The sequence below is a fragment of the Triticum aestivum genome, chromosome 4A (assembly GCF_018294505.1).
Source record: "Triticum aestivum cultivar Chinese Spring chromosome 4A, IWGSC CS RefSeq v2.1, whole genome shotgun sequence".
NCBI classification, from domain to species: Eukaryota; Viridiplantae; Streptophyta; class Magnoliopsida; order Poales; family Poaceae; genus Triticum; species Triticum aestivum.
This window is the reverse complement of record NC_057803.1, coordinates 737,390,130-737,405,559: the sequence shown is the minus strand read 5'-3', so window position 1 is coordinate 737,405,559 and position 15,430 is coordinate 737,390,130. Positions and strand designations below refer to the sequence as shown.

General features: G+C 44.1%; 2 protein-coding genes across 2 annotated transcripts; both read left to right on the top strand.

The window, feature by feature from the left end:
- The first annotated feature begins 4,686 nt into the window (after positions 1-4,686).
- On the top strand, positions 4,687-5,883 carry LOC123083497 (F-box protein At2g23160-like). Its single transcript, XM_044505530.1, has one exon. The coding sequence runs from the start codon at positions 4,687-4,689 to the stop codon at positions 5,881-5,883; it is 1,197 nt and encodes a 398-aa protein (XP_044361465.1).
- Positions 5,884-12,168: 6,285 nt separating this feature from the next.
- Positions 12,169-13,365, top strand: LOC123083496 (F-box protein At2g23160-like). Its single transcript, XM_044505529.1, has one exon. It carries the CDS (start codon positions 12,169-12,171, stop codon positions 13,363-13,365), a length of 1,197 nt encoding a protein of 398 aa, XP_044361464.1.
- The last annotated feature ends 2,065 nt before the right edge of the window (positions 13,366-15,430 follow it).

The window sequence follows — 15,430 nt, the reverse complement described above, 5'->3', positions numbered from 1 at the left end:
ATAAATAGTAACGAGAAAAAAGTAAATAAAGTAAATAAAGTGCAGCAAGGTGGCCCAATCCTTTATGTAGCAAAGGATAAGCCTGGACAAATTCTAATAATGAAGAAGGAGCTCCTGAGGACACATTGGGAATTATCGTCAAGCTAGTTATCATCACGTTTGTAAGATTCGCGTTCGGTACCTTGATAATTTGATATGTGGGTGGACCGACACTTTGGTACTGCACTAACATGGAGAAGCATCCCACTTATGATTAACCCCTATCGCAAGCATCCGCAACTACAAAAAGGGGTATTAAGGTAAACCCAACCACATCATTAAACATATGGGTCCATATCAACCCCTAACGAAGCAACGCATAAACTAGGGTTTAAGCTTCTGTCACTCTAGCAGCCCATCATCTACTTATTACTTCCCTATGCCTTCCTCTAGGCCCAAATCATGGTGAAGTGTAATATAGTCGACGTTCACATAACACCACTAGAGGAAAGACAACATACATCTCATCAAAATATAGAACGAATACCAAATTCACATGACTACTAATAGCAAGACTTTACCCATGTCCTCAGGAACAAACGTAACTACTCACAAAACATATTCATGTTCATAATCAGAGGAGTAATAATATGCATAAAGGATCTGAACATATGATCTTCCACCAAGTAAACCAAATAGCATCGACTATAAGGAGTAATCAACACTACTAGCAACCCACAGGTACCAATTTATGGTTTTGATACAAGATTGGATACAAGAGATGAACTAGGGTTTTAAGAGGAGATGGTGCTGGTGAAGATGTTGATGGAGATTGCCCCCCTCTCGATGAGAGGATCATTGGTGATGACTTTGGTGATGATTTCCCCCTCTCGGAGGGAAGTGTCCCCGGCAGAACAGCTCCGCCAGAGCCCTAGATTGATTCCGCCAAGGTTCCGCCTCGTGGCGGCGGAGTTTCGTCCCGTAAGCTTGCCCACGATTTTTTCCAGGACAAAACCCTTCATATAGCAGAAGATGGACGCCGGAAGCCCACTAGGGGCCCAGGTGATAGGGGGCCGCGCCCTATAGGGGGGCGCGCCCCCTGTCTCCTGGACAGGGTGTGGGCCCACTGGCCTATTTCTTTTGCTCATAAATTCATATAAAATCCAAAAATTTGTTTCGTGGAGTTTCAGGATTTTTGGAGTTGTGCAGAGTTGGTTTCCAACGTTTGCTCCTTTTCCAGCCAGAATTCCAGCTGCCGGCATTCCCCCTCTTCATGGTAAACCTTGTAAAATAAGAGAGAATGGCCATAAGTATTGAGATATAATGTATAATAACAGCCCATAATGCAATAAATATTGATATAAAAGGGGAGCGACTACAATAGAAAAAGGTGCACCGGTGCAAAAATAGAAAAAACAAGTCTGGGCCTTCTGATCCTGGATGAACGGTCCAGATTTTAGTGGACGGATTTGAGCGCACAGGTACTTGGTTCTTTGCAGAAAACTCCCTTGCTTCTACTCGTTTTGCAGGAACGTGGCTGGGCCTTCTCTTCTTCCTAAGAACACAGCAACGCGAACTCAAATCCCCAACGCGTAGCCGCCAGCTCCAGCTTGCCGACGGTGGCGGCGGGCCAGATCCGGTGCCTAGCTGGGCGATTGCGCCTGGTGGAGGTCCAGATCCATCCACGACCGTCTTGTCGCGGGCGTTCTGGCTGCCCCGGCGGACCTCCTCTGTCCGAAGCTGAGACCTTGTGCGGGCAAGTTTTCCAAGGTACTCTGTTGCGACCTCCATAGAAAACTCTCATTCCATTCTTTCTCCTACCCCAATGAGCCCATTCTCCACACGTCGCCTGCACCCCCGCATCTAACTCCGCCATCTGGGAACGTCGTAGAAGAAATCTCCAGTCTTCATGTATGCTTGTCTGAAAGGTTGATACTGATTTTCATACTTGATTCTGTAGCATTTATTTAGGAAATCACGTTTGTTCAACTTTTACTGCAAATTGTGCATGTCATCTACTCCTCGCAAACAAGAACATAATATTATGGACAAAATTTTACACTGTAAAGAGACTTGTGCCTGGAGTTCAGACTGAAAGTGCCAAGTATTCCGTGAAGAGGCTTGTGCTTGGAGTTCAGTCTGTAAGTACTCTATGGAGTAAAATTTCATACTTTCAGACTTGTGCTTTGACGGTCTGGAAGTACTTCTGCTCGTACCAAACTTCATACTTTCAGACTGACAGTCTGAAAGATAACATTCGCAAAGATGACAATCTAAAATTACTTTTGCTTGTACCAAAATTCAAACTTTCGGACTTGTGCTTGGACAGCCTGAAAGTGCCAAATTTTAGAGTAACTTGGACAGTGTGAAAGTCTGAAAGTACCGAATACTTGTGCTTCGACATGTCATCTATGACATACATATTATTAGTACTTCAAACTTCTTTGGCGTAAAGAGTACTCGCAGTACATAATATTATTTAGAAATCATTTTGGTTCAACTTTTACTGCAAACTTCAAGCACAATTCTGTAGCATATCAACTTTATTTAGGAGGACATGATATTTTGACATAGATATCTGAAAGTACTCTTTGCTTTAAAATAGTGCTTGGAGCATCTGTTGTATCCTCTATGATAAGATTAAAAAATTCTGGATCTTTGGAAATGATATGAATGGCAGTCATATGAACATTTTGTGAAGGTATATAGTTTAATCGTGAGTAACAGTATCTTGGAAGCTTACAGAGATTTTTATGTTTTGAGATGATTAAGAAGTCAGATATTTGGATTTTGGAGTGAAATGCAATTTTTGGTCTGCATATGATGGATAGATCAAAGCTCGTCGACTAGTACTACGTTCGTCCTCCGCTGTTTTGTTGCTGCATCTCGAACTGAAAATGGAAGGAAGTAGTGGAACCTCGCCTTTAGAAGAGCCCACCGTTCCAGTAATCCCAAACTGTGTACCAACACTATCAGGTGAGAAGACACAGTCTAAAATAGTAGTAATATCGTGTCATTACCTAATTTTTTCGTTAATCCCTTCTTTGATGTTTTTTTGCTGAATATTTGTGTGCAGTTGTGGAATCGGCCAATAGTGGTTTGTAGTTCTTGCTTTTGAAGACTACCTGTTCTTTTTGTCTTGCTATTACTAAATAAATAGAATAGAGTGTTACATTTACAAAGCATGTAAGAAAAATCATCACCGATGTTGAAGTGCCGACGTCGCAACATCTCTATCTTGTGTTCAAGCGATCGACTAGAAGCCAGGGACAAGAGGCTCAAGATGGATCAGTTCCATAGATTCCTTTAGTTGCTGAAATTCGTCACTTGCCTCCATCAACAGAGGTAGATGAAAGTTATGTGAGAGCATATCATCATGTGAAACAAATTGCGCAACTGAAGAATCTTCATCTTTTCAAAAGAAAAATAACCATTTTGTGGTTCACTCGTTATAGGTAATATTGTTCTTCTCGAACTTATGACTGCTCCTCAGTGATTAAACTGTCCAGTGGCTTTCTCTGTCTAGCATATACGCATTTAGGTCGGGCTTTGCAATGAATTTGTCTCTAATTTTCCTTCCATGTGGTTTGTGCATCAAACAATCAAATGGTATTGTTGATGCATATTCATTTCATTAGATAACGATGATTAAAAAACCGACGTCGAGGCGGTGAGGCGGTGAAGGCAAAACCGACGGGCAGCCACCAGTTTGACTCCTCCTCGGAGGTGTGGTGTAAGTTATCCATCCATTTTCCGTACTCTCTCTTTTCCACGATTTGAATTCTGGGTTTAGGCTTCTACGGTTAGGGTTTAACCCTTCGACGCAACAGTGTGCGAGTATTTAAAAAATCTTGAACAAATATTTAATTTTTTGAATAAGTATTAAAAATGTTGATCAAGTATTTGAAATGTTGAATAAGTATTAAAAAATGTTGAACGAGTATTTGAAAAATGTTGAACATGTATTTGAAAATGTTGATCACTTATTAATATTTTTTTGAAATATACGAAAATGTATAGTGAAAACGAAAACAGAAATAAAAAAATAGAAAAATGGAGAAGAAAAAAGAAAACCAAGGAACGGAGAAGAAAGAAAAAGAAAAAAAGAGAATACAAAAATAAACCAATATAAAACAGACTCCTTTAACCACAAGTAGGACACGCCCTAGTAGTTTACACGAAGTTGGTATTGGCCTAGTGGCTAGCAGTGTCTCGTTGATTCGTCCAATCCGGTTTTCCACCTTTTTCTTCTCGCTTTCTTTTAAAAGCGCGTTAACAGGCCGCTTAAAGCGGGAAATAGTCGGATGGGCTTGGGCCTAGGGAGAGTTGAGAGTTTTTAGTGATGAGGACCAAAACATTAGAGGATTCCCTAAAAAACCAAAACATTAGAGGACGAAGCGATATGTCGGGAGTTTTTTTCTTTTTGCCAGCTAAACTAAACCCTTGGCCAGTAGTACGAAAAGGGATCCGCTGAAGAGAGTCCCGTCTTGGTTCGTTCCCGTCAGAATCGAATCCTCCCTCGCTGGCCGCCGTCGCTGCCCTCATCCAAATCCAAGGTACGTAGTATCTATCTTCCTCGACTCACCACACCACCCAAAGATCACCACCGACTATATATGCACCCGGTTCGACTCTTACCTGCAAGATCTATGATTTCCTCTCTCTATTTGCAGATCCCTGCATCATATGCTCTCCCGCTTCCGATCCATGGAGGGAGCGGGGACAGGGGACAACTTTGTGAGGAACATCAAGTCTAGGCTGGAAACCCATGTGAGGGCCACAACGGAGGCAGCCGGCCTCTTCACCGACGACCTCATCCTGGAAATTCTCTCCCGCCTCCCTGTCAAATCTGTCCATCGCTTTAAGTGCGTCTCGGTGGCCTGGCGCGACCTCATTGCTGACCCTGCCAACCGCAAGATGCTGCCCCAGACCCTCGCAGGCTTCCTCTACACGTCCTACAGCAGCGGGCACCGCCACTACTTCGCCAGCGTCTCGGGCAGCCTAGCCCCGTTCGACCCTTCCCTCCCTTACCTGCAGCCTACCAAGTACAAGGACATGTCCCTGGTGGGCGCCTGCAATGGCATGCTCCTCTACCGCGGCAGCAACAAGAACAAGGTGGCCCCTTGGTCTTGGGCAGAGGATGATTGCCGTTTTGTGGTGTGCAATCCCGCCACTGCAAGGTGGGTCGAGCTGCCCCCTAAGCCTCCTGCGCCAAAAATCAGATATAGCCTTACTGCAGCTCTGGCTTTTGATCCGGCAATCTCGTCGCATTTCCATGTTCTTCATTTTGAGGAGGACTATCTGGCAAATTATATGACAGGAGTGAGCATCTACTCATCGCGGAAAGGAGCCTGGAGTCGCGGGGATAGTGGGATGTTTGAGAAAGTGCCGCCGTTCTTCATTAGTAAATGTGTCTTTGTCGGCGGTATCATGTATGTGATTGGCGAGCTGCAACACATCAACACCAGCAACGAGTATGTGCTGGTGGGGGTGGACATGGAGGGGAAAGAGTGGAAGACTATCCATGTGCCGTACTGTTCGAGATTTTGTACGATTGGATTGTCCCAGGGATGCTTACACTATGCTGTAGCTAACAATGAAATCCTAGTTCCTGAGATGACACTCTGCTGCCTCAAGGATTGTGATAGCAAAAAATTCGTCCTGAAGCATACCGCCAACATGGATAAGCTTCCGAGCATGACTAGGATGAAGTATAAGGTGGTTGACATTCATCCAGATTCCGACACCATTTTCTTGGTTTCATTTGGAGGTGCTACCTTGGCAGCGTATGATATGCGACATCAGAAAGTTGGTTGTATCATTAATCTTGAGAACAGCACACAACGATTTCTACCCTATGTTCCTCTATTCTCAGAGCCATTAGCGGATGCAGATGGGCAGTAGTTTCTCGGCTAAAGTAGTTGTCCATGTACTTTGGAATCTGCTTGCCAATAATTTAGCTGGTGCTCACACTCCTGTTTGCTTGATTTGCATTTCACAGCAAATGCCTGCTAAACCTACAGATTATGTATAATGTCATCTCCAAAGGAAATTGTTACTCTTGGTCTTATTTACCTAGCACTGGCGTGCTGTTAATCTGGACATGTATTAGTTGCAGAGGGCTTAATTATACTGTAATCAGCCTTCTTATCCATAATAGCCAGTTATTACGATTATCCTAAATCTTGGTGCAGATTGTCGACCAGGGTAGTTTACTAGAACGTTCAGTCATACTGGTTACTAGTGTGTTGCCTAGTCGACCTTTGAGCAGGTTCTTTTTATGTATTTTTGCTATAGCTAATGAATTCAGTAGAGCCCTGGATCTGTTAATAACGGGGAAATTGCATCAATGTCAACAAAATATTGTAAGCTTTGACCAAACATTTCCTGCTGGAAGTGTTTTTTTTTACGGAACCTGGGAGTGTGTTTGTTTGGTCCTTTTTGGTTTTTTGAAGTGATAAACCAAATATACGTATCATTAGAAGCTTATATGTTTCACATATGAAAAATAGGATCTTGGCAGGTGCCAGGACATGGCCTTTACTTTGTTAGATATGTTGTGACCATAAGATATAGGCTTGTCTGTTGGTTTAAACGTTTAGCATTGTGTTCTCTTAGCAGCCATATATTGAAGCCCTGGTAATATAGTTTTTTTTTGAAACGGGGCTTTGAAACGGGGCAAAAGACTTGTCATTTTCATTGATTAAGAAGAGTGAGAATTGCCGGCTTAATTGACGGAAAACCGGGCAAAAACCGACACAACTTAGCCAACAAATGGGCACTACCGGCCAATCTGGCCACCGACATGGAACACAGAGCTGCAGAACAGCTGCACAAGCCATGACGGACATGCCAACAGATGGCCACACGCACAAACAACCGACAGCTTCGACTTTGACGACGAGCATTGCGAGGGAAATGTGCAGGACTTGCGCCGACCATGCCCACCGCAACGACCACCGAGCGCTGTCACCGTCACCACCTGGACTCGCTCCACCGCAGCTCCGACTTCATAGCAACAAAGCAACCACGGAAGAGCACCTCGGACATGCCGGGAAGATCCGACTACCAAAGCACGAGCCGCGACCCAAGCTCCTCTCGACGCCATCATCGTTGCCAAACAGAAATCAGCGTCCCCGAAACAGTCTCCTTAGCAAACCACGCGGCGAAGGTGCCGCCAACCACCGCGGCAAAGATGCCGCCAACCACCGATCTCCAGATGTAGCCGGCCCCGAGATGTTGCCCCCAAGGAGGAAGAAGACGTGAAGGCGCCTTCATCGCCTGATCCCGCGGATCTGAGGTTTCCCTCCGGAGCAAAGGGCGCAGGGAGAGGGGAGAAGCAGCACACTGCAACAACCCTTCCAAGAATAGGGGATCTATCGTAGTCCTTTCGATAAGTAAGAGTGTCGAACCCAACGAGGAGCAGAAGGAAATGATAAGCAGTTTTCAGTAAGGTTTTCTTTGCAAGCACTGAAATAGTAGGTGATAGATAGTTTTGTGATAAGATAAATAGTAACGAGGAAAAATTAAATAAAGTAAATAAAGTGCAGCAAGGTGGATCAATACTTTATGTAGCAAAGGATAAGCCTGGACAAATTCTAATAATGAAGAAGGAGCTCCCGAGGACACATTGGGAATTATCGTCAAGCTAGTTTTCATCACGTTCGTAAGATTCGCGTTTGATACCTTGATAATTTGATATGTGGGTGGACCGACACTTGGGTACTGCCCTAACATGGACAAGCATCCCACTTATGATTAACCACTATTGCAAGCATCCGCAACTACAAAAAGGAGTATTAAGGTAAACCTAACCACAGCATTAAACATATGGGTCCATATCAACCCCTATCGAAGCAACGCATAAACTAGGGTTTAAGCTTCTGTCACTCTAGCAACCCATCATCTACTTATTACTTCCTTATGCCTTCCTCTAGGCCCAAATCATGGTGAAGTGTAATGTAGTCGACGTTCACATAACACCACTAGAGGAAAGACAACATACATCTCATCAAAATATAGAACGAATACCAAATTCACATGACTACTAATAGCAAGACTTTACCCATGTCCTCAGGAACAAACGTAACTACTCACAAAACATATTCATGTTCATAATCAGAGGAGTAATAATATGCATAAAGGATCTGAACATATGATCTTCCACCAAGTAAACCAAATAGCATCGACTATAAGGAGTAATCAACACTACTAGCAACCCACAGGTACCAATTTATGGTTTTGATACAAGATTGGATACAAGAGATGAACTAGGGTTTTAAGAGGAGATGGTGCTGGTGAAGATGTTGATGGAGATTGCCCCCCTCTCGATGAGAGGATCATTGGTGATGACTTTGGTGATGATTTCCCCCTCTCGGAGGGAAGTGTCCCCGGCAGAACAGCTCCGCCAGAGCCCTAGATTGATTCCGCCAAGGTTCCGCCTCGTGGCGGCGGAGTTTCGTCCCGTAAGCTTGCCCACGATTTTTTCCAGGACAAAACGCTTCATATAGCAGAAGATGGACGCCGGAAGCCCACTAGGGGGCCCAGGTGATAGGGGGCCGCGCCCTATAGGGGGGCGCGCCCCCTGTCTCCTGGACAGGGTGTGGGCCCACTGGCCTATTTCTTTTGCTCATAAATTCATATAAAATCCAAAAATTTGTTTCGTGGAGTTTCAGGATTTTTGGAGTTGTGCAGAGTTGGTTTCCAACGTTTGCTCCTTTTCCAGCCAGAATTCCAGCTGCCGGCATTCCCCCTCTTCATGGTAAACCTTGTAAAATAAGAGAGAATGGCCATAAGTATTGAGATATAATGTATAATAACAGCCCATAATGCAATAAATATTGATATAAAAGGGGAGCGACTACAATAGAAAAAGGTGCACCGGTGCAAAAATAGAAAAAACAAGTCTGGGCCTTCTAATCCTGGATGAACGGTCCAGATTCTAGTGGACGGATTTGAGCGCACAGGTACTTGGTTCTTTGCAGAAAACTCCCTTGCTTCTACTCGTTTTGCAGGAACGTGGCTGGGCCTTCTCTTCTTCCTAAGAACACAGCAACGCGAACTCAAATCCCCAACGCGTAGCCGCCAGCTCCAGCTTGCCGACGGTGGCGGCGGGCCAGATCCGGTGCCTAGCTGGGCGATTGCGCCTGGTGGAGGTCCAGATCCATCCACGACCGTCTTGTCGCCGGCGTTCTGGCTGCCCCGGCGGACCTCCTCTGTCCGAAGCTGAGACCTTGTGCGGGCAAGTTTTCCAAGGTACTCTGCTGCGACCTCCATAGAAAACTCTCATTCCATTCTTTCTCCTACCCCAATGAGCCCATTCTCCACACGTCGCCTGCACCCCCGCATCTAACTCCGCCATCTGGGAACGTCGTAGAAGAAATCTCCAGTCTTCATGTATGCTTGTCTGAAAGGTTGATACTGATTTTCATACTTGATTCTGTAGCATTTATTTAGGAAATCACGTTTGTTCAACTTTTACTGCAAATTGTGCATGTCATCTACTCCTCGCAAACAAGAACATAATATTATGGACAAAATTTTACACTGTAAAGAGACTTGTGCCTGGAGTTCAGACTGAAAGTGCCAAGTATTCCGTGAAGAGACTTGTGCTTGGAGTTCAGTCTGTAAGTACTCTATGGAGTAAAATTTCATACTTTCAGACTTGTGCTTTGACGGTCTGGAAGTACTTCTGCTCGTACCAAACTTCATACTTTCAGACTGACAGTCTGAAAGATAACATTCGCAAAGATGACAATCTAAAATTACTTTTGCTTGTACCAAAATTCAAACTTTCGGACTTGTGCTTGGACAGCCTGAAAGTGCCAAATTTTAGAGTAACTTGGACAGTGTGAAAGTCTGAAAGTACCGAATACTTGTGCTTCGACATGTCATCTATGACATACATATTATTAGTACTTCAAACTTCTTTGGCGTAAAGAGTACTCGCAGTACATAATATTATTTAGAAATCATTTTGGTTCAACTTTTACTGCAAACTTCAAGCACAATTCTGTAGCATATCAACTTTATTTAGGAGGACATGATATTTTGACATAGATATCTGAAAGTACTCTTTGCTTTAAAATAATGCTTGGAGCATCTGTTGTATCCTCTATGATAAGATTAAAAAATTCTGGATCTTTGGAAATGATATGAATGGCAATCATATGAACATTTTGTGAAGGTATATAGTTTAATCGTGAGTAACAGTATCTTGGAAGCTTACAGAGATTTTTATGTTTTGAGATGATTAAGAAGTCAGATATTTGGATTTTGGAGTGAAATGCAATTTTTGGTCTGCATATGATGGATAGATCAAAGCTCGTCGACTAGTACTACGTTCGTCCTCCGCTGTTTTGTTGCTGCATCTCGAACTGAAAATGGAAGGAAGTAGTGGAACGTCGCCTTTAGAAGAGCCCACCGTTCCAGTAATCCCAAACTGTGTACCAACACTATCAGGTGAGAAGACACAGTCTAAAATAGTAGTAATATCGTGTCATTACCTAATTTTTTCGTTAATCCCTTCTTTGATGTTTTTTTGCTGAATATTTGTGTGCAGTTGTGGAATCGGCCAATAGTGGTTTGTAGTTCTTGCTTTTGAAGACTACCTGTTCTTTTTGTCTTGCTATTACTAAATAAATAGAATAGAGTGTTACATTTACAAAGCATGTAAGAAAAATCATCACCGATGTTGAAGTGCGACGTCGCAACATCTCTATCTTGTGTTCAAGCGATCGACTAGAAGCCAGGGACAAGAGGCTCAAGATGGATCAGTTCCATAGATTCCTTTAGTTGCTGAAATTCGTCACTTGCCTCCATCAACAGAGGTAGATGAAAGTTATGTGAGAGCATATCATCATGTGAAACAAATTGCGCAACTGAAGAATCTTCATCTTTTCAAAAGAAAAATAACCATTTTGTGGTTCACTCGTTATAGGTAATATTGTTCTTCTCGAACTTATGACTGCTCCTCAGTGATTAAACTGTCCAGTGGCTTTCTCTGTCTAGCATATACGCATTTAGGTCGGGCTTTGCAATGAATTTGTCTCTAATTTTCCTTCCATGTGGTTTGTGCATCAAACAATCAAATGGTATTGTTGATGCATATTCATTTCATTAGATAACGATGATTAAAAAACCGACGTCGAGGCGGTGAGGCGGTGAAGGCAAAACCGACGGGCAGCCACCAGTTTGACTCCTCCTCGGAGGTGTGGTGTAAGTTATCCATCCATTTTCCGTACTCTCTCTTTTCCACGATTTGAATTCTGGGTTTAGGCTTCTACGGTTAGGGTTTAACCCTTCGACGCAACAGTGTGCGAGTATTTAAAAAATCTTGAACAAATATTTAATTTTTTGAATAAGTATTAAAAATGTTGATCAAGTATTTGAAATGTTGAATAAGTATTAAAAAATGTTGAACGAGTATTTGAAAAATGTTGAACATGTATTTGAAAATGTTGATCACTTATTAATATTTTTTTGAAATATACGAAAATGTATAGTGAAAACGAAAACAGAAATAAAAAATAGAAAAATGGAGAAGAAAAAAGAAAACCAAGGAACGGAGAAGAAAGAAAAAGAAAAAAGAGAATACAAAAATAAACCAATATAAAACAGACTCCTTTAACCACAAGTAGGACACGCCCTAGTAGTTTACACGAAGTTGGTATTGGCCTAGTGGCTAGCAGTGTCTCGTTGATTCGTCCAATCCGGTTTTCCACCTTTTTCTTCTCGCTTTCTTTTAAAAGCGCGTTAACAGGCCGCTTAAAGCGGGAAATAGTCGGATGGGCTTGGGCCTAGGGAGAGTTGAGAGTTTTTAGTGATGAGGACCAAAACATTAGAGGATTCCCTAAAAAACCAAAACATTAGAGGACGAAGCGATATGTCGGGAGTTTTTTTCTTTTTGCCAGCTAAACTAAACCCTTGGCCAGTAGTACGAAAAGGGATCCGCTGAAGAGAGTCCCGTCTTGGTTCGTTCCCGTCAGAATCGAATCCTCCCTCGCTGGCCGCCGTCGCTGCCCTCATCCAAATCCAAGGTACGTAGTATCTATCTTCCTCGACTCACCACACCACCCAAAGATCACCACCGACTATATATGCACCCGGTTCGACTCTTACCTGCAAGATCTATGATTTCCTCTCTCTATTTGCAGATCCCTGCATCATATGCTCTCCCGCTTCCGATCCATGGAGGGAGCGGGGACAGGGGACAACTTTGTGAGGAACATCAAGTCTAGGCTGGAAACCCATGTGAGGGCCACAACGGAGGCAGCCGGCCTCTTCACCGACGACCTCATCCTGGAAATTCTCTCCCGCCTCCCTGTCAAATCTGTCCATCGCTTTAAGTGCGTCTCGGTGGCCTGGCGCGACCTCATTGCTGACCCTGCCAACCGCAAGATGCTGCCCCAGACCCTCGCAGGCTTCCTCTACACGTCCTACAGCAGCGGGCACCGCCACTACTTCGCCAGCGTCTCGGGCAGCCTAGCCCCGTTCGACCCTTCCCTCCCTTACCTGCAGCCTACCAAGTACAAGGACATGTCCCTGGTGGGCGCCTGCAATGGCATGCTCCTCTACCGCGGCAGCAACAAGAACAAGGTGGCCCCTTGGTCTTGGGCAGAGGATGATTGCCGTTTTGTGGTGTGCAATCCCGCCACTGCAAGGTGGGTCGAGCTGCCCCCTAAGCCTCCTGCGCCAAAAATCAGATATAGCCTTACTGCAGCTCTGGCTTTTGATCCGGCAATCTCGTCGCATTTCCATGTTCTTCATTTTGAGGAGGACTATCTGGCAAATTATATGACAGGAGTGAGCATCTACTCATCGCGGAAAGGAGCCTGGAGTCGCGGGGATAGTGGGATGTTTGAGAAAGTGCCGCCGTTCTTCATTAGTAAATGTGTCTTTGTCGGCGGTATCATGTATGTGATTGGCGAGCTGCAACACATCAACACCAGCAACGAGTATGTGCTGGTGGGGGTGGACATGGAGGGGAAAGAGTGGAAGACTATCCATGTGCCGTACTGTTCGAGATTTTGTACGATTGGATTGTCCCAGGGATGCTTACACTATGCTGTAGCTAACAATGAAATCCTAGTTCCTGAGATGACACTCTGCTGCCTCAAGGATTGTGATAGCAAAAAATTCGTCCTGAAGCATACCGCCAACATGGATAAGCTTCCGAGCATGACTAGGATGAAGTATAAGGTGGTTGACATTCATCCAGATTCCGACACCATTTTCTTGGTTTCATTTGGAGGTGCTACCTTGGCAGCGTATGATATGCGACATCAGAAAGTTGGTTGTATCATTAATCTTGAGAACAGCACACAACGATTTCTACCCTATGTTCCTCTATTCTCAGAGCCATTAGCGGATGCAGATGGGCAGTAGTTTCTCGGCTAAAGTAGTTGTCCATGTACTTTGGAATCTGCTTGCCAATAATTTAGCTGGTGCTCACACTCCTGTTTGCTTGATTTGCATTTCACAGCAAATGCCTGCTAAACCTACAGATTATGTATAATGTCATCTCCAAAGGAAATTGTTACTCTTGGTCTTATTTACCTAGCACTGGCGTGCTGTTAATCTGGACATGTATTAGTTGCAGAGGGCTTAATTATACTGTAATCAGCCTTCTTATCCATAATAGCCAGTTATTACGATTATCCTAAATCTTGGTGCAGATTGTCGACCAGGGTAGTTTACTAGAACGTTCAGTCATACTGGTTACTAGTGTGTTGCCTAGTCGACCTTTGAGCAGGTTCTTTTTATGTATTTTTGCTATAGCTAATGAATTCAGTAGAGCCCTGGATCTGTTAATAACGGGGAAATTGCATCAATGTCAACAAAATATTGTAAGCTTTGACCAAACATTTCCTGCTGGAAGTGTTTTTTTTTACGGAACCTGGGAGTGTGTTTGTTTGGTCCTTTTTGGTTTTTTGAAGTGATAAACCAAATATACGTATCATTAGAAGCTTATATGTTTCACATATGAAAAATAGGATCTTGGCAGGTGCCAGGACATGGCCTTTACTTTGTTAGATATGTTGTGACCATAAGATATAGGCTTGTCTGTTGGTTTAAACGTTTAGCATTGTGTTCTCTTAGCAGCCATATATTGAAGCCCTGGTAATATAGTTTTTTTTTGAAACGGGGCAAAAGACTTGTCATTTTCATTGATTAAGAAGAGTGAGAATTGCCGGCTTAATTGACGGAAAACCGGGCAAAAACCGACACAACTTAGCCAACAAATGGGCACTACCGGCCAATCTGGCCACCGACATGGAACACAGAGCTGCAGAACAGCTGCACAAGCCATGACGGACATGCCAACAGATGGCCACACGCACAAACAACCGACAGCTTCGACTTTGACGACGAGCATTGCGAGGGAAATGTGCAGGACTTGCGCCGACCATGCCCACCGCAACGACCACCGAGCGCTGTCACCGTCACCACCTGGACTCGCTCCACCGCAGCTCCGACTTCATAGCAACAAAGCAACCACGGAAGAGCACCTCGGACATGCCGGGAAGATCCGACTACCAAAGCACGAGCCGCGACCCAAGCTCCTCTCGACGCCATCATCGTTGCCAAACAGAAATCAGCGTCCCCGAAACAGTCTCCTTAGCAAACCACGCGGCGAAGGTGCCGCCAACCACCGCGGCAAAGATGCCGCCAACCACCGATCTCCAGATGTAGCCGGCCCCGAGATGTTGCCCCCAAGGAGGAAGAAGACGTGAAGGCGCCTTCATCGCCTGATCCCGCGGATCTGAGGTTTCCCTCCGGAGCAAAGGGCGCAGGGAGAGGGGAGAAGCAGCACACTGCAACAACCCTTCCAAGAATAGGGGATCTATCGTAGTCCTTTCGATAAGTAAGAGTGTCGAACCCAACGAGGAGCAGAAGGAAATGATAAGCAGTTTTCAGTAAGGTTTTCTTTGCAAGCACTGAAATAGTAGGTGATAGATAGTTTTGTGATAAGATAAATAGTAACGAGGAAAAATTAAATAAAGTAAATAAAGTGCAGCAAGGTGGATCAATACTTTATGTAGCAAAGGATAAGCCTGGACAAATTCTAATAATGAAGAAGGAGCTCCCGAGGACACATTGGGAATTATCGTCAAGCTAGTTTTCATCACGTTCGTAAGATTCGCGTTTGATACCTTGATAATTTGATATGTGGGTGGACCGACACTTGGGTACTGCCCTAACATGGACAAGCATCCCACTTATGATTAACCACTATTGCAAGCATCCGCAACTACAAAAAGGAGTATTAAGGTAAACCTAACCACAGCATTAAACATATGGGTCCATATCAACCCCTATCGAAGCAACGCATAAACTAGGGTTTAAGCTTCTGTCACTCTAGCAACCCATCATCTACTTATTACTTCCTTATGCCTTCCTCTAGGCCCAAATCATGGTGAAGTGTAATGTAGTCGACGTTCACATAACA

Excerpts from the sequence above, each read along its gene's own strand:
- LOC123083496 (XM_044505529.1), top strand. The coding sequence starts at position 12,169 with ATGGAGGGAGCGGGGACAGGGGACAACTTTGTGAGGAACATCAAGTCT.
- LOC123083497 (XM_044505530.1), top strand. The coding sequence starts at position 4,687 with ATGGAGGGAGCGGGGACAGGGGACAACTTTGTGAGGAACATCAAGTCT.